The following is a 20,129-nucleotide window of genomic DNA, read 5'->3' as shown; positions in this document are numbered from 1 at the left end:
GAGAATTAAGCACAAGGACTTAGAAATCTCAGCATTCCCTGGCTCCGAAGGAGGGGCTTCGAGGCCACAGGGGTACCAGGTCTCAGATGTGCAGAATGGGCATCAGAGCAGGGCTGAGATCCAAGACAAATTGCACTTGGTAGCCTCTAACTCCTTCTCCCCTCTCCAGGCCCCTGCTCCTTGGTCATTCTGGATGAGTGATGAGTGGTGGATATGAATGGCAAGCAGCCGTGAAAGAGAAAATAGGCTTCAAGAGGGAATACTCATCCTGAGGATGGCAGCGGGCAGTAGGAAGGTCCTCAGTTCAGTTCAACACGCATGTCTTAAGCACTCAGCATGGACTGGAGGCCCAGCAGTGCTCAGGACTGAGTGGGCAAAACTGAACAAGACCCAGTTTGGCCCTCTTAGAGTTCACTGGCCCTCCAGCTAGATGTAGTAAGTAGCAACAGATGATGCAGATAGCCCCTTTCACCACCCCAGGGTGAAAGAGCTCAGCATCATGAATCCAGAAGAATCACTATTAAGAGACTGATGTAGTGCTTGAATCTCAGGCCCTAAAGCATTCTCAAAGTTGGTTTTAAAAGATGTACATTTTAATACAAAAGCTCTGTGCCATTTACTAGTGATGTCCCACATTCAGCTTCCTCTGATCTTTCTTTTTCTTTTCTTTTTTTTTTTTTTTTGAGACAGAGTCTCACTTTGTCGCCCTCCGTAGGGTGCTGTAGCATCACAGCTCACAGCAACCTCCAGCACTTGGGCTTAGGCAATTCTCTTGCCTCAGACTCCCGAGTAGCTAGGACTACAGGAGCCCGCCATAAAGCCCGGCTACTTTTTTGTTGCAGTTTGGCCAGGGCCGGGTTCGAACCCGCCACCCTCTGTATATGGGGCCAGCACCCTACCCACTGAGCCACAGTGCCGTCTCCTCCAATCTGTCTAAGAAAGAGCTGTCAAGACACCAATACCCCAGCATTCAACCAGGTCCCTGATTCTCACTGAAGCATGGATGGAGCTGCCTAGCCACCCTCAAAGTAAGTATGGAAAGATTCACCTAATAAGGGGGCACAGATGCATTTTTATATAATACACCATATTAATTATAATAAACTTAATCTAATTCACCTATTTGATCAAGAAAGACAAACTAGTTCTCTCTCAAAGAATAAGAATTATCTTCTATTTAAAGGGCTTCTACTTCAATCTGACAAAAGGAACTGATGGGAATTACCTTCCCATTTTGATGTGTTCTTGCGCGTGTATTTGCTTAAGTGCTCAGAATTCAGCATTGCGCTGAAACTCCGGGTTTAGCATCAACCGAGGAAAGGGGTAGAAGGACACACAAACACTTACCCTCAGCACCTCAGAAAGTGTAACTTTCTGTTTTTATTATCTTTTTTGAGACACAGTCTCACTTAGTCACACTCATTAGAGTGGTGTTGTGTCATAGCTCATAACAACCTCAAACTCTTGGGCTCAAGTGATTCTCTTGCCTCAGCCTCCCAAGTGGGAGGTGCCCGCCACAAGGGTCCAGCTAGTTTTAGAGATAGGGTCTCCCACTTACTCAGGCTGGTCTCAAACCCGTGAGTTCAGGTTATTATCTCTTTCAAAGTGTTTTATCTGCAGCTGGGCATGGTGGTTCATGCTTATAATCCTAGCACTCTGGAAGGCCATGGTGGACAGATTGCTTGAGCTCACAAGTTCAAGACCAACCAGAGCAAGAGCAAGACCCATCTCTACTAAAAATAGAAAACTAGCCAGCTGTGTGACAGATACCTATAGTCCCAGCTACTCGGGACGCTGAGGCAAGAGGATGGCTTGAGCCTAAGAGTTTAAGGTTGCTGTGAGCTGTGACGCTACAGTACTTACTCTATCCAGGGCCAGAAAGTGAGACTCTATCTCAAAAACTAAAATTAAAATAAATAAAATAAAACAAAACAAAAAGTATTTTATCTACAGCATAAAAATGGAAGTGACTCATATTTATGGAACAAGGAGCTATTGTTGGCTCTGTCCTGCTAGATCATTCACTTTCACAACAGCTTCTGGGTTTGTATAGTGCTATATGGTACCTCAAAACTTCTTTACTCTGCTCACCAAGGAAGCCTGAGCTGGAGCCTGTAGCTCAGAGGCTACAGCGTCAGCCACATACACCAGAGCTGGCGGGTTCAAACCCAACCCGGGCCAGCTAAGCAACAATGACAACTGCAACAGAAAAATAGCTGGGTTCTGTGGCGGGAGCCTGTAGTCCCAGCTACTTGGGAGGCTGAGGCAAGAGAATTGCGTAATCCCAAGAGTTGAAGAGTTGTGACACCATGGCACTCTACTGAGGGCAACCTAATAAGACTCTGTCTCAAAAAAAAAAAAAAAAAAAAAGAAGATGAAATTCAAGATTTGCAAAACATGCACACATATGAAGACCTGGTCAAAGATAGAGACATCCTAAAAACTCACTATTTTAATAGGTAGTTGGATCTTGCATTTCAAAGAGAAAAGCAGAAACAAAAAAGTAAAAAGAGAATACTGCAAATGTGGAATGTAAATGTCTTAGCACAATAATTAAGAAAATGCCAGGAAGGCTATGTTCACCATTCTGATAAAAATGCGTCAAACGGTCTATGAAACTAGTGTATGATGCCCCATGATCATATCAATGTACATAGCTATGATTTAAGAAAAAATAAATAAATAAAATAAAAAGAGAATAGGAAGGGAATAAACTCAAACTCTCTGGTAAGTAGCAACCATTCCTCTAAATAGGGGGTAGTGTATGGTAGGGAGGGGGAAAAGATTCCAAATAAGGAATTCCCTCAAGAACTGACTATTATAATAGCAAAAACTTGGAAACAATCTCAATTTCCATTAAAAGGCAATCAGTTAAGGAAAATGCACTAATAAAACAGGTTATAGCACTAAAAAATAAAACCTATGATGATGATACAGGAAACAAAAGTATATGCAATATAGAAAGTGAAAATTAATTTCAGTTTCGATATGAGGAACTCTGTAAAATATGCACATATATGGGTTGAGAATAAGGAGAGTTTGTAAAAATGAAACTAGGCCAGGCAGGACATGATTAGTATCTTTCTTTTTTTGCTTTTCTAAAATTTTCTTAATATTCCAACAATAGATATGCATAAAAACTCTTTGCTAAGACTAATTTTATAAGATTTCCTTACGTGAGTTAGCCTATAAGTTTTTCAGTATGATAATGATTAAAAAAAAAATACACCCATTATGTATTATAGTTATCTACCCACCCCACTAAGAAATGCTGGGTTTTTCCAAACTTGTAAACAAAAAGATCTACTAAGCATCAAAAAGTCTCCTACTTGTATTGAACTAGTGGGTGATATCAAATCCTTTTTTTTTTTTTTTTTTGTAGAGACAGAGTCTCACTTTATGGCCCTCGGTAGAGTGCCGTGGCCTCACACAGCTCACAGCAACCTCCAACTCCTGGGCCCAAGCGATTCTCCTGCCTCAGCCTCCCGAGCAGCTGGGACCACAGGCGCCCACCACAACGCCTGGCTATTTTTTGGTTGCAGTTTGGCCAGGGCCGGGTTTGAACCCACCACCTCAGTATATGGGGTCGGCGCCTTGCTGACTGAGCCACAGGCGCCACCCGATATCAAATCCTTTTATTGAACTATATTATTCATATACTCTTTCAACGTAAGTAGATAAGGAATTATTATTATAGATAATTACTATTATGATTATGGTAAATTTATGGTAAATTTTTAACAAATATTGGTTATTATGTTAGTCACTGTTTAAAGCACTCGTCCCTATATTTCTAGTTTAATCCTCAATTGACCATTTGAGAAAAGAACCATAACTCTCCCCATTTTATTGAAAAGGAAGCTGAGGCACAGAAAAGTTAATTTGCCCAAGTTCATAATTATAGTAGGTGGCAATGTTAGAATTCATATTCAGCAGTGTGGCTTTACTCTGTGCTCTTAATCTCCAAACTACGGTTTGCAAGAAAAGATACTAACTCCTAGTAGGAAGGCTGAATGCCAATGTAATGCTCATTCAATCAACAGTCACTTAATAAATTCATAATGAAGTTAAAAACATTAGAGTGACCTGACTGAACACTCAGACCCACAAGATTTACTTATTTAATAACAACTCAAATACTAAACCAAAGGATTATATGCCTACTGGGATTTCAATAAAAAATCTATGCTGAGAGTTAGGAAACAAATCCTAGGCCAACTCTGCTACCAGCTACTTCTATCCTCTTAGGTAAGTAGTAAGTTTCCATATCTGTAAAGAGGGACAGTGGATCAAATATTCAATAAAGTGTCTTCCAATTCTGTGGTACCATGATCCATCTAAAAATTTCCTTTTTTTTTTTTTTTTTAAATTCAACATAGAGGGCAAGGGACTATGATCCCTTGGGTTGTAAATATCTTTTAAGTTATCTTGGGGTTGCTGTAGTTCAGAAAACTAACTTTATTATATAAATGTGAGGCCTTATAAACAATGAAGTTAATATCCTTGACTTTATTTAAAACTTTCTTAAAATTGATTCTACTTTTTAAACTAAAAAATGCTCTTAGTTTTAGATTTTTTTTTTTAATTCACTAATTGTACCAACTTGATCACTCATGTTGCCCTCTCCTCCCCTATCATGGAAGGACCTGGATGTTTGGAGTGACATGAGTGCTATGATTTGAATTTGTTCCCCAAAGTTCATATGTTAGAACCTAAATTGCCATATTAAGAGATGATTTTAAGAGGAGATTAGGTCATAAATGTTCCACCCCCATAAGTGAATTAAAACCATTATTGTGGAAATAGGTTATCTTGGAAATAGGTTCTTAATACAAAGGATGAGGTTGGCCCCCATGTTTGCTTGCACACTTGCTCACCATGTGAGATTTTCCACCTTGGAATGACCCTCCCCAGATGTTGGCACCTTGCTCTTGGACTTCCCAGACTCCAGAACCAGGAGTTTGGAGTTCTTTATAAACAAACTTTGGTTCTTTATAAATTTCCCAGTCTCTGGTATTCTATTATGGCAACAAAAAATGGACCAGGACAGTGACAAAATTTAATAGTTGATATTGGAGAGGAAAGTGACATATTTTCACTGTGTGAAGCTGGGTGATCTATCAGGAGATGGAATTCTGCCTGAATAAATGCTGCTTCCAATAGAAAGTTTTGAGGGGTTCATTCTGCTGTCCTTCAAAGGTACTCATGATGCTTTTTCCCCCAGCCCCCAAGTTACCTGAGCTATTTTTGTAGGATTAGACTGTAGCAGGGAAGAACAGAGAAAAACATTAACAACTATTAATACATGGTTTGATAAAATCTATGTCCACTTATCCCAGAGAAGTAACATTCCCAAAAGGTAATGACAATATACCAGTCTTTCTTCAACATACTTTGGGGAAAAAAATAGATAGTTGACATTATCTTCCACACCACTAGGATAGATAATGGATATAAAAGTAAGCACTCGGATACCTTTGGGCATGAGAGTCTTTGGGATGTATTCATAAAAACCCATCACAGATTCCTTCTTACTTATTATACTTAACTTTGTTCCTGTCTTCTTATTCATCTACTTGCCACTCTAGAATGTGAGTATATTAACATGTTCAAAAGGGGGAAAGCATCCTTAGATCTGCATGCTAAGGTTCCAGGCTTAAAATACACTGAGCAGAAGCACAAGAGCTAGGTCCAGGCTACACCATGTACCCACTGAGTGACCTTGGACATATACCTGGACAGCTCTGTCAGCCACTCCTATGCAACCTGGAGTGTTTTCATGAGATATAACACTTGCAGCAGAGTCTGATATGTAATGAACACTTCACAATGCTAGAGAGGGTGACTGAAATCTTTAAAAGTTTCTTTGATCTATTTGTTACTCCTTAAAAAACTATGATATGACCTAAACATACAGTTTCAAAAGGTTGGGATATAGTTTGGGGCAAGGTCACCAGGAAGCCTGCTCTACTCTAAGGACCCTAAGAAGGTCACTCTTCTTAGCACTGGAGTTTTTACTCAAGGATATATAAGAAAACGGGGGAAAGAAGATGGTATTATAAGGTGCCTCAGAGGCAAAACGCAGCCAAAGCAATTGTAAAGAATTAGATACATACTTTATTTATAAATAGACATATAGCCAGCCTGAAAAGAGATTTGAAATCATGAGAACTGGGTTTCAATTCTTTTTTCCCACTCATTTGTTAATAACATGGGAGAAAACATTTAGTCTGCTCCTCAGATTCCTTATCTATAAAAGTAAGGATGTAAAGACATTTCACAGAGCTGTTCTGAGAACCCAACCAGACACAGAGATGACAGCCCAGTGCCCAGCACACAGAAAGCATTCAGTAACTAGTAGTTAGGCTTTGTGCCTTTCCCAACTACCTGGAAAATAATTTTCTAATTTCAGTGATGATAGGTTGGCCAGACCCAGAGCAGTTATATGTGATTAAGTGATATTTCACTGGCAGATTAAAACTCACTTCCTAAGACCTATAAGGCCCATTCTTTTAAAATTTTAGCATAAAAATGTGGTATTTTCATAAGAATAGAAGAGACTTCCAAAAATGTCTTCCATCCTTTCAGGGGAGACCCTCTTACAAGTTTGTATCTAGTCTCATTAGTCATGACAGCAGAAACACTGAAATGACTAATGACAGTAACATACAGCCTTCAATACTGGAGCTTGGAGCTCAGGTCCTGGAGCTGGAAGATGTGTTGTTGTAACCTGAAGATGCCCTCTGCCCACACAGGCGTTTCTTTTCTCTCTTAGCCCCCTCCCCCACTCCTAAGTTGTCTTTTCTTCTATCTAGCCCATAGCAACTGAAGGTAATATTTAGAGTAATAGTAGTGGGCCTCAAGGCTGTGGTTCAAAGAATGTGAGATTATTTCTTCCACAAAATAAATATGTTATGGCTCGGCGCCTGTGGCTCAAGCGGCTAAGGCGCCAGCCACATACACCTGAGCTGGCGGGTTCGAATCCAGCCTGGGCCCGCCAAACAACAATGACAGCTGCAACCAAAAAATGGCCGGGCGTTGTGGGGGGCGCCTGTAGTCCCAGCTACTTGGGAGGCGGAGACAGGAGACTCGCTTGAACCCAGGAGTTTGAGGTTGCTGTAAGATACGATGCCACAGCATTCAACCAAGGGCAACAGCTTGAGACTCTGTCTCAAAAAATAAATAAATAAATAAATATGTTATTAACGAACTAGACAGTGATGCTCTGATGCCAAGTAGTGCATGCCTCCTCACCTCAGGATGTGAAATAAGATCAGTCGTGCTTCCAGTAGAGTGCGAGAGACTAAGCTCTTCGAAGGGAGGACAAGCCTGATGTTACTGTCCCCTCTCTCCCCACCCCCTCCAGCAGTTTCATCTATTTCCTTGCTATTAGAAATGAATAACCTATGCCAGGTGGTAGAATGGCAACGTGAGAAAGGAAATCTCTTTGTGGGAAGCTCTCAGGAAGAGTTGGGCTTTATTTTGTTTACCATGAAATTCAAGTCTGGATGCAGGGAGTGGGAAAGCCTCCACCAGGAATAAAACATTAAGGGCAATGTTTTAAGATAATTTGATGAATCCACAAGCCCTTTTCTTTCTGTGATCTTCTTCATTGCCAGAATCAGAGCATCATCTAATACAGCCTTTTATCTTATAAGAAAGTATCAGGCTGCATAGTTCATTTCTTCATCTGAAAGCTAGGCTCAAGGTCCTTTCTCTTTTAAGTTACATAAAATATGGTTGTTTAGCTGGGCATTGTGGCAGGCACCAACTACTCGGGAGGCTGAGGCAAGACAATCGCTTAAGCTCAAGAGTTTAAGGTTCCTGTGAGCTGTGACGTCACGGCACTCTACTGACAGGAACTTAATGAGACTCTGTCGCAAAAAAAAAAAAAAATATGTATATATATATATAGTTCTTGATCAGGGTAAGGGGTAGAATATATATGTGTGTATTCATATATCCATACACATATTCTCTCACTTTTAAGTAATAATAGATGATACAGATATAACTTCAAAAAAGGATATGATGATCTTGCTCTTGGATTATGGATAAAATCATCAGAGACTTCATAATTAGAAGATTATCAACTTGAATATAAAATGTATATTTTAAATATTTTATAACGAAATCAGTCTGGTTCAAACTCATTTTCTCTTTCTCTCTTTTTTTCCTCAATTAGTAGGATTAGACTGGGAGAGTAGACAGCATAAAGAAACATAATTGATGAAAATTTGCTGAAGAGGGGGTCCACATTCCTCCTGAAGGTGGTCTAGGGGAAATAACACAGGTTTTGAAGTCATAGAGACATTCCAGCCCTGTCCCTTAGAGTGGTTTCTAATTGTACTTTAAAGCTTTTTTTTTTTTTTTTTTTAAGCAGGCCAAAACATTGTTTACAAAGCTAGTTTGCTTAGTACATTCTCTTCCCACAGACAGCATGCAGGGCAAGTAAGTAGAGGCCTTGTGCTTATCAGCAACGTGTCCAAAATCAGAAGGGTCCAAATGACAACATTCCATACTACCCCTCAGAAAAGGCCTGCCAGCCCTGAGCTCTTGAGACAGAGAGAGCATATTTATTTCCTTTTCCATTAAAAAACAAGAAATTATTTTTTAGAATAACACATTGGATGGAAAGAAATTCTGTTGGCCCATGATGGACTTAGAAAAGGCCAACCTATTTCTTGAAAGAAAAAAAATAAATAAAAAGGTGAGAAAAACACAAACATGTACTTTCCAGGAGAAAAACATTTCCTAAAGATGAACCACTCCTTAAAAATAAGATTCCAGGGCGGCACCCATGGCTCAGTGAGTAGGATGCTGGCTCCATATACCAAGGGTGGTGGGTTTGAACGACCCCTGGCTAAACTGCAACAAAAAATAGCCAGACATTGTGGTGGGCGCATGTAGTTTCAGCTACTTGGGAGGCTGAGGCAAGAGAATAACCTAAGCCCAGCAGTTGGAGGTTGCTGTGAGCTGTGACTCCACCACACTCTACTGAGGGAGATAAAGTGAGACTCTGTCTCTAAAGAAAAAAAAAAAAAGAAAAGAAAGAAAGAAAAAAAAAAAAGATTTCATGGTGGAAAAGGCCAGAGAATGCAAACATACACAATCTTCAAGGTGAAAAGGATCTGGAAGACTAGTCTGAGCCATATATATAATATTCATTCTAGCATTTAGATTACAAGTGTTGTCATGGCAGATTACCCAGCCTGCAGACGAGCATCTAACACACCAAAGGCATTCAATAGTATTTACTGACGAAATGGGTGAATTTCCTCTATATACAATGCTGCATAGATCTACCAAAAAGTCACTAGAAGCCTGAGATGGCTGGGTACAGGGGTACATTTTTAATATGTACTTTTTAGCTCTTTTTTAAATTACCACGTTCCCTAGAAGATGGTATTAAAACATTAATATTTGGCATATATTTCTAGGACCCAGGCAAATATCTAAACCATGAGTTGCAAGTTTTGAAAATCCTTAGGACTTAAGTCCTTTTAGTTCTGAAATGAAATATCAAAATTAAAAAAAAAGGCATGAGTACTCAAAATTATTAATAACCTTATATGTTTTTTATTGTTGTTAGACAACAATACATACAAATACATCAATTATCAACCTGGCAAGAGCTACTTTAGTACTAAGGACCAAGGATCTAAAATTAATCATGTACATGATCTTAGACAAGTCATAAATCTCTACACTCCATTTCTGTAACATCAGGACTCAATCAATGGTTCCCAAACTTTGTTGCACATTAGAATAACCTGGGGGGCTTTTGAAACTCTGCCTGTGCAGATTGCACTCAGATCAATTTCATCACATTCTCTGGAGGTGAGAATGGAGCCTCATAGGTCAGCAATCACCCCCAGGTACCTCCCTCCCCCAAGCTAAATGTGGGGAATTCTTCATGTCAAAAAGGGTGAGGCAACCTTTCTTCGGATTGGAATTTCTACTCCTAGTACATAGTATATCTTTTTCTACCAATATGGAACAAGCACAGCAACAGAACACATTTTATGCCCAAACTGCTGTCTGGGAAATACAGAGCATAGAGACTGGCTACTGAGAACACAAGGACCAATAAAGTAGGGTCTGCTGCTGGCAAAGGCTCCCACCCAGCCCCAGAGAGTCTGCACCACAAGTCTGTGGCAGGGAGCTTTTCTGCTCCCGTGACTTTTTCAGAAGGTGGGCTTGCCTAAAAGACCAAGTAAAAAATTGTATATAGTTACCCTTCTCCCCTCTCCAATCCTGCTCAACATAGTTTGAAAACAGAATTATGCAAAGTGATTTACCTATTAGTTTTCTTCCCCAATCCTGCTTTTTATATCTAATATCATCTACACTGCCAGGAGAGGAGTTTCTCGAACTTGTCCTTGACAAGACAGGTGGCTAACATAGCTGATATGAATTGGTAAGGACCAGAATGCTCCCACAAGACTGTGCTCACAGCAATTTGCCATTCCCCCTCCATAGTAAGAAGTTCTTAAATTAGGGCATGAGAGCAAGGGCACAGGGTTTGGGGCATGATTTATTAAGAGCTGCCTGTGTATCACACACTTTATTTGTGCTGGCTGAAGTCAACCTGTGATGTTGGAATTATCCCTGTTTTACAACAGAGAAAACCTGGCTTTTGAGAGCTCACCTAAGTAGCCTAAAGATACACACAGTAGGCCAGCCAAAGAGCCAAGATAGGAACCCAGGTATAAATGAGGAACAGATGGAGCAGAGACGGAGGTTGCAGAGAGAGCTCACTATCATCTTTGCACATACATTTTAATTAGGAAGCAGGAGAATGTCCCCAAAATTCATAGGCAACTATGCAACAGTTCAGGGAAAGGGTCAGGACACACTTTTAAAAAGGAGCAGGCCATTTTCTTCACACTCTATCTTGCCCCAACCCCAGCCTTCATGGACCCAACCTGTCGCCCCGCCTTCCATCTACCCTTTTATAGTCAGACTACAACCCTTATTCCAAAAATAAATCAGCCCAGTGAGTGAAAGGCCAGAAAAAAGCAAAGCTTTAAAGTTTTATACTTTCATTATTTTGTTATGGGACATTAGTCGGACAGATTTATCATCACATTTTTACACATTTTCTTACAAATAAATAATTCTAGGATATGCCTAAATTACTCTTGCCTCTTGACCCAACATGTTTTTGCAATTACTTGGCAGTCCAAGTGTATGCTACTTAAATTAGGTAAGAGTCACCAAGTTATTTTTAGGCCATGGCACACACATACACACGCACACAGGCAGATAGATAGACACTCCACCGTACCTAAGCTTGTTATTTGTATTCCTTTGGAAGAGGAGCCAGCATTGCCTTTTAACTGGTACCATCATTGCTGTTCATGAGTAATAACACAGAGCTACATTTATGGAGTGCTTACCATATGTAAACACAGTTCTGAACACTTTACACACTTTAATTCATTTAATTCCTCCACTAGCACTGTGAAATAACCATTGCTATATCTTCCTTTGTTAATGATGAAACTACAGAACTAAGAGTGATTTTCAAGCAGTGTGCCACGACATTTTTTAAAGATTAATAAATTATTTTCAAAGAAGTTCAAAGCACAGTAGATATATATATATTTTTTTACTTTTTTTTTTTTTTTGATCAGTGTAATTTAAGTGTGCTGTGGAAGTTTCTATAGATTCAAGTATGCTGTGAGATAAAAAAGATTGAAAAACACTGAAGAGGTTACTCAACTTGTCCAGGGACACACAGCCTATAAGAGGAGAGCCAAGACTAGAATTCAGGCTGCCTAGATTCCCAATTCTACCTTAATGTCTTCACCTTTTCAACCCTGTGCTACTAGGCTAATGTTTGACCTTTAGCCTTGGATATTAACGAGAGGTTCCGAATAACAACAGCAAGTTTGTGAATGTAGGTATGTCTTTATTTCACATGCCTTAAAAATATTCTCATAAAATCCCTGAAAAGAGGAGATTTCTGTCCTCCTGCCTGCCACCCCCCAAAAAATGAAATCAGGGAGAGAAAGAACATTTTTTGCAGGGTCTGATTTCTGAGCATAGCCATTCACTTTGTCATCAGACTCTACACTACCCACAAGTGTCTATTTCAGGATCCTTTTTAAGTAAGGAAAAAATGTCCCAAATATGGTGCTCATTTCTCAGGAATTACAAAGAAAAGTTTAATAGTATAAAAGTAAGTTTAACTGCCTATGTGATCAAATCTTCTCTATGAATATCAATCCCAGAATCTATTTTCCTCCTCTCCCCTTCTGCTCCAGTAAACACCCTGGTACAGAGTAGGCCTATCAAGGACTGCAGCAGTTAGCCTTTGTCTTGTAATAGCACAGAGCAAATACAGGCATGGGCTTTGACATACCTGTGAGGACCCTAGGGAGGCATCCTTCACACTCTGAGGGAGGGAAGCTTCTCCATAAAACTAACAGTCAGTCAGTCATAGTGGGATTCTATGTTTGAAAAACACTCAAAAATGGGTACATGACTGTAAACTATTTAGAAGTGAAAATGTCCATACTAAGCTATAAAATAGTACCAGCTTCATTAAATTTAAAACATTAAGCTTAAACATTAAACGCACTTAAATACATTAAAATGTGGTCTACATTTTAAAGTTAGTTCAACCTAAAACGAACAAAAAGGAAGGGGAGGCAAATAAGAAAAATATAATTGTTTAACCTGGTTGATAGAAATATGGGTGTTCATTACATACCTTTCTACTCTAATCTTTTATAATACATTTTTAAAGGCATATACTGTTCTTAAGCTCAAAGTAGAGGGAGACTATCCTTTCCTACATAAGTAAGTGACAAATTATTTCCCTGAACCCTGCGTTGCTGAAAGAAAAGGGAGCTTTATAAACATTATAGCAAAAATAGTAATTCTCATTATGGAAGGTCTAGAATTATCTAGCCTTTTTATTCAGTTTGGCTAGAAACCACATTTCAGTTGACCAAAAAACAACTTCAGGTAAAAGAAATTTTAATTCTTTCAAAGACTTCACAAACCCCTGAGTACTTATTCATTTGGGTCATTTTCACCAGGTTAAACAAGAAGTGCGGGTCTGATGCCATTTATCCTTCAGAAGATGAGACTAAAACATGGGTTCTAACACAGGTCACAACTGGGAGGGCACTGTAAATTAGAAAAGTAACTTAATCCCAGGGGCTTCTGTGCCTCTGATCAGTTTCTTCCCAACCTCCACAGCATTACTAGAATGGCATTACTAAAAGTGGCAACCTGAGCAGCCACTTTTCTTGACAGACAGCACAAAAAATGGAGTGCATGGCTATGAAACTGGGGGACACAGAACTTGGATATGGAGGGTAGCAACCAGTGTTTACAAACAAAAGCCAGAGAATCCAATGGGCCAGCTATAAATTACCCAAGATTGTACTGAAATCTCTGAAAATAAATTAACAAGGCCTTAGAAGTTTCTACCTTACATTCTAACAACCCTACCCACACTTCTCTGCAAAAATCACTGTTTCCAAAATGGTACCACTACCACTCTTGCTGGCATGCAATTTTATCACCAAGGAAAGGGATTACTAAAATAAACCTTAGAAGAGAAGCCAGATCAGAATGGTTGCTTGATCTACTCAAGAACCTAGGAGAAGTTGCTGGCCATGCCTTTTGAGAATGCCCACCTGGTTCTTTGCTTCAGTGGTGCTATGATATTAACCTCTGGTCCACCCAGATAAAAGGATAAGGAAAGAAACTGTAATATATTGACCTATTTCCCTTCTTTACCATCTTGGCCCCAATTTTAAACCATTCTCCCCAAAGATACCAAAATTAACAATGATAATAAATAAAGCAGATTACAGACCCTTTCAATTCTGAACTACATATTTTCAACCAAGTTCCCAGATAGGTGAAGAAAAGGCCCAAAGAGCTACAAATAATCTAACCTCTACCACCAGAGTGTCTCCCAAGTCGACTGCCGCCGTGTCTCACCAACCCAAAAATGATGAGCCCTCACAGCGGCTGCCCAGGGCACCCAGTGGTGAGGTCACCAGCGTATCTGGCCCCGCCCAACTAAGGCAATCTTACTCTCTGACACTGAGGGACAGGCCTAGGCTGCCCAGAGAAGTCTCAGCTGCATCCACAAGAAATGGGGAAAGGAATCCCACTTTTAGCTACAGCACCCAGGAAATTCCCTTCTGATTAACCCTCATGCCCAACATTTACTGTGAAACAGAAGGAGGATATAGATCTTCTAATCATGCCCAAGTTCAAGTCAAGGGTCATCTTGATGTGTGTTAGCCACCTCTCTTCAGATCACACAGACCCAACAGGACTGTTTTTTATCAAGAACATCTGCTCTACATGAGGAAAAGGGAGACCATCAAGACCCTTGGGCCATCAAGACCCTCCTCTTTGTTTCTATTACAAATGAAAAATTTTTAGATGGAATTTTCTCCTCTAAAAAAAGATGGTAGGAGGGCGGTGCCTGTGGTTCAAAGAAGTATGGTGCCAGCTCCATATGCTGGAGGTGGTGGGTTCAAACCCAGCCCTGGCCAAAAACTGGAAAAAAAAAAAAGATTGTAGGAGAACAACAGCAGGGCAAACCTACTGGGAATCACTCAAAGTCAACCAAACAAGAATGCAGAAACAGTAAAATACACAGAGGACATCTGAACATATTTGTGACCCCAGAAAAACCCATACCACCATGAAATGTCTAAGAGGTTCTGGAACCCTGCATACAATTCTGTGACTTCTCCTTCCCATTAGAGCCCATCAGTCCTAAGGAAAGAGGTACCTTTGTGAAAGCTGAGTAAAAGCTTGAAGAGAGAAATGGAGGGTGGGAACAGGGAATTTTATCAAAGAAATTCAGAACCATATTTCCAACAACACTGAATAACAGAAGGCAGAATGCATCATTGGGAAGACCAGAAAGAGAAAGGTAGAGCTGTCCCATAAAGACAAAAAAGCTAACTTGCTCACCTTGACAATGGCCTATTGTCATTTAAATACACCATGTGTTCAAAGGAATCCAGTAATATCTCAGGTCAACACACTTCATGAAGCTAGCTGAAGATGTGACCCAGAAACGCTGTGCCTTGTCTCAAAACACAAGAGAAGAAAGATGATGACTGTCTTTTGCTACCAGCACCACATAGAAGATACTGAAGAGGAGAGGAGAGATATGCAGTGGCCCCAAAGCACAGTATTTGAGGGAGAAGAGACACAACTGAGATGGCACAAGTGTTGCTAGGTTAAGCAACACTGTATAGAAGGAGCCCAAAGAAGAGGGGGTAAATTATTTGTCCTGCTGGAGCTCAGTTGACTAATTTCAGAGTTATTCTTCATTCTTACTGGAATAAATGACCCATTACTTCATATTAGGTGAAGGCACCCATCGAGAGCCTTCAAATGTCAAGGTTAGTCAGGTGAGGACAGAAAGAACAAATAGATCAAGGGTAATTTGATAAAAATGTCTCTGTCCCTTTGGAGCTTTAACAGAGGAATGGATGTATTTGGTAACCTTACATTTTTCATGGGGCCTTATAATAAGAATCTCTGTCCTTACTGAAGGTCACTTCATAAACCATATATAAGACAAACTGGTCAAAGAGGTGAGAAAGAGGAAGCATTTCCCACAAAAAGAACTGGTACCTGCAGGTATACTTGTAGTTCACCAGAGTTGCTGCTTCCTCTGTTCCATCAACAGTGGTTAAATCTGAGACACAACAACTTTTCAACTAGTATTGATTGGAATAGAGAGCTACCAAACTGGGCATGACTTGAGATACCATCTGGTTGTATAAAGCCCTTTTTTAGAAAGATGAGAACAGGCTCAGAGAGGTGAAATGACTTGCACAATGCAAATTAGAAGCCGAATCAAGGCTAGGACCCAGATCTTCTTTCTGGCTTCCAGTCCAATGCTGCTGGGTTGTTCTTACTTATACTAAAATAACAAACAAAGGGCATAGAAGGCAAAACAAGAAAAAAAGTCTATTTTAGTCTTTGGTAGCCAGGGTAAGAGAATGCTGTCACTTCTAAGAGAAAACCCAAGGGTGAACCCAGCTAATCAGGACTGTGCTTGGGAAGGGGGCAGGGGCATTACCTTTCAACACCAGAGGTTCTTTGCCTTCTCTCTTCAGGGACTCGAGGACTATGTGAAGTGGCTGGGAGGGCATCACTCGGCTCGGCTCATTGGTATTCTCATCATAAACTATAATTTCTTTGGAAAAGATCCTCTTGAAAGAGTCCTTGCCTTCCCTACAGGAAATCAAGTCTAGGACTGTGATCTTGCCCTGCTGCAGTCTCCGGCGACTGATCTTATCAGCACAGTTAATGTGGACAGCCCCTTGGATATGACTCTTGTTGTACTCCATGAACGGCCTGCAGTCAATGATGACAGGGCCCTGGCTCGGCAGGTGACTCTTGCTGCATTTGGTCATCTTCTTTGCCAAGTCATTGGGGTAGATTATTTTGATGCTGGCCAGCTGTTTGGGGGTCCCTGATACAGGACTGCCTACCCCACCTGTTGGACTTAAAGAGCCTGTATTCTCATTATTGTTGACCATCTGGTTAGCAGGGCAGGTGGTGGAGGTTCCAATAGCAGTGGTGGCAGTGCCAGTGGCAATGGCTTGGGTTTGGGCCTGATTGTCCTTGTCGTAGGTTGCCACAGTACAGCAGCTGGCGCTGCTGCATCCACAATTCAGGGAGCGGGCAGAGCCGCTGGATGAGGGCATATACGTCAGATTCGCAGCCTTTAGGGACACAACCGTGGTGGCGATGACAGGAGGGTGGCCGTTGCTGCCTGAGTTGGCAGAGCCAAGGTAGCTAGAGTCTAAACAAAGGTTGAGATCCTGAGGTCGGACGGGCCTAGATAGTGCCACTACTACCCTGTCGTCTAAAGGAGACGGAGGCATGAGGAGGCTGAAAACTGGCAATTCAAGAAGAACTCAAGACTGTCTGTAAAGAAGGGGGAAGGGGGAAAGAAAGAATAAAATCATGTGACACAAAAGGCACAGTCTCATCCAATCCCCGGGAAAGGCCTTTTCACCCCTCTGAGCAAAGACATCCCAGGTGCCCATGATCATGCCACTATCAAAGTTTGAAGCTCATTTTTATGTAATCAAAGATGAAGTAAACCTGAGGACCCCCATGTATTTGATTGCTGAGTCTAAGGTTAAATTTAGGCAATGTTGTAAATATTAATGAATAACCTTCCATGGACCTACAGCAAAGTTTAGGCTGAAAGAAGGTGAAAAAGCACAAAGTATGAGAAAAGCTGAAGACAGAAAGGAAAGTTCTTAAGAAGCATCTACAGTGGATCTCATCTCCTGGGCAGAAGTATACTCCAACCATGAGAGAAAGACCTATTTGCCCATCCATGTATGTTCTCATTTCATTTCTTCAGCCCACAAAAGGCAAAGGAATGGCTAAGAACCTATCAGGGTTCACAAAAATATACAGCAGCCATATGTGTGTGTGTTTGTGTGTGTGTGTGTGTGTGTGTGTGTATAATCAGGGTAAAGGTCAACTTTGTGCATATCAGATTGAATGCATCCCCCTAAGTGAATCTCTTTAGGAACATTTCCCACTTTGTATTGTATTCTATTGGGTCCTTTGAAAAGCACAAAACATAGTCATATTAAAACCTCACATATTTTCTGTTAGCCTCTTATAAATTAATCTACATTTTCCCTTTCACTACAAACTGGTGTCCTAAAATGAAGTCCGAATCCAAGGACGCAGCTCTGGAAACCCCAACCCTCGCAGATCCATTACCCACTGCTCCCCTGCTCCCACTCCTGCCTCTAAGGAAAGGAACACTTGGGCTCTCCTCTCCTCTTCATCTCCCCCACTGGCACAGACTGTGAATCCTAGAACTTCTCTCAATGGGAGGCAGTCATTCTGTAAAAGAATCCAATCCCATACATTACCCCCTTTCCTTCAAGAGTATGGATTCCACAAAGAGGACTTCCCAGTCTGTCAGTGTTGAAAGAGGCAGTGAAGTGTGTGGCCCACGGGGTCTCCCTCTGGTCTCCTTAGAGGGCATCTGCAAAGGGACCACTCCTTCCTTCCAGTAGGCACAGGGGCACTCTACAACCCGGCTTGCTAACTCCTCTTAGGCATGCATACGGCAGAGAAACCAAACCCCAAACAAAAGCCGCTCACTTAAACCAACTTTAAGAGCCGTCTGGAAAAATGTCATCTATCCTCCATCTCCACACGACTGGCACCATTCTTGGACACAGAACCAAAGTGTCACAGGCGGAATCCACACACACGCACACACACGGCCACGCACCCATCACATCGGCAGAGCCCCACCGGCTCCAGCTTCTCTCACCCATTTTTGGATGGGAGTGAAGATCCAGCCTCTTCCCTCCCTCCTTTGCGTAGTATTATTTTGAAGAGCGAGTACTATTCCAGAAGCAGGAGCAAGCAGTGAAAGTCTAGGCTATTGTATTATCTGGCAGGGAACGTCCAGGAATAACAGTCCATTTCCTTTGAAAGGGACGCATAGCGTGTTCAGAGACACACGCTGGGATTCCCATCTCCACACGGAGTGCGAGGCTCACATACACGCACCGAGTGAAGAGAGAGATCTGCATCCCTGCAGCAGAGGGTCGGGCGTATATTGCCAGTGAAACCATCCTGCCTGGCCCAGGAAACCTCCCAGAAAAATACTAAACTATATCCCTCTCTAGTCGCCCTTCCACTACCAGGCAGGGGCTGGAGAGAAAATTAAGTGGTTAGAGATTACTCCTTCCCCACTTCTGGGACACTAAACATCCCCCCTCCGAGCCACACAGCACACTAGTATGCCCGGACATTTAAAACTGCCGCAAAGCATCCCAACAAACCTTGTTTTTTCTTCTTCGCCCCAAATCCAAGTAGACTGCAGAGAGAGTAAATGCACTGGGCAGCTGGAGCCAACAGCCGGAACCTTATAATCTTACCTGCTGTGGCTCCCCCGCCAGCATCGCATTTCTTTCTCTCTCTCTCTCCCTCCCTCTCTCACACATTCTCTCTCTCTCACACACGCAAATACACTCACACACTAGCACTGCCTTACACTTCTCCACTCCTGGGCTCTCAAGAGTAGCTGCAGTAACTTCCACTTACTTCATAAATAAGTGTAGCCCTCCACCATCTGGCGCTCCGCTTCAGCTATGGACTAGCACATTCAGCCCCCATTCACACAGCTTCATTGATCTCCAGCAGCAACATAGTTACTTTCTCTTTTGCTACACTGTAAATGTAAGGTTCTGAAGGGGGTGGGAAGATCGCTGACCGACGGCGCGTCGGGCCAATAAGAACCCGGAGAAAGCCGACCGCTACCTCACAGAGGCCCGCGACCAATGGGCGGTCGAGGGGGTGGGGCCGAAGGCGTGGCCTGACCTCTTTAAGGAGGGTTTATCCGACGCCGCTCTCTGTCCTCTGTGTTACAACACGAGCGGTGATGTCATTGGCAACCAATCAAAAACTTAAAAGAGCCAGCCGGGGCCCGCGCCGAGCAGCTGCTCTCTATTTACATGTAAACCGAGCCGGCAGGATGCAATTAACCCTTTCCAGGGCTGAATTGTCAATGGGCTAGACTCACCGCTCTGGCTAAAACCGTTTCTTCCCACTTGACGGAATCCTCTAACACTCTCCCACCCCGGGACAGACCACGCTGTCTTTATATTTCTCCTCTAACTCTGGACACAAGATTGAAAGTGTCGGAGTAACTTTTTAAAGGCCAGAGACAACCAACTATCACTCTCCATCGTCAGAAAGCTGGGTTCGAGTTCGAGTTCGAGTCGTTCTAGGTGACTTGTCACATGCTCAACCAAGATTTACGGACGTCGCCCAGTCTCCTGCGCTGGGACAAACGTGAGTGCGCCTCAAGAGTCCCGTAGGCGGCCCCTCGCCACGCGCTGAGGGCCTGAGCTCGGGCGCAGCTGGACAGTTGGCCGGCGGTCCCCAGAGTAAGGCCTTTCCAGCCTCGCCGCGGCCCTGCGGCCGCCGTCTGCCCACAGATGTCGCTGCCCCTCCGACTGCCCTTCAGCTACCCGACACCGTTGCGGCGCAGTGCCTTCCTGCTCACCTACTTCCGCGCTCCGGTCACGCCCCCGCCGTCCCCTGCCTGCCCTGAGCAACTCTACCCAGAC

At 42.2% G+C, this 20,129-nt stretch overlaps 1 protein-coding gene across 3 annotated transcripts in view; it reads right to left on the bottom strand.

The window, feature by feature from the left end:
* The window catches only part of DUSP10 (dual specificity phosphatase 10), a 38,808-nt gene extending 19,513 nt beyond the window's left edge, over window positions 1–19,295 (bottom strand). The window contains exons 1-2 of one of the 3 annotated variants that reach the window (XM_053606968.1): window positions 19,102–19,295; window positions 16,085–16,938 (exon numbers count right to left, since the gene is read on the bottom strand). In XM_053606968.1, coding sequence (XP_053462943.1) covers window positions 16,085–16,895 — 811 coding nt within the window. In that variant the 5' untranslated portion in view covers window positions 16,896–16,938; window positions 19,102–19,295. Of the gene's footprint in view, window positions 1–16,084; window positions 16,939–18,147; window positions 18,245–18,839; window positions 19,082–19,101 lie in introns of those variants that run through there. The other 2 variants (XM_053606969.1, XM_053606970.1) reach the window with 2 other exon arrangements.
* Window positions 19,296–20,129: the final 834 nt, after the last annotated feature.

This window comes from Nycticebus coucang, chromosome 10 (assembly GCF_027406575.1).
Source record: "Nycticebus coucang isolate mNycCou1 chromosome 10, mNycCou1.pri, whole genome shotgun sequence".
Taxonomy (NCBI): Eukaryota; Metazoa; Chordata; class Mammalia; order Primates; family Lorisidae; genus Nycticebus; species Nycticebus coucang.
The sequence above is the reverse complement of the archived record's forward strand: the minus strand, read 5'-3'. Positions and strand labels throughout refer to the sequence as shown.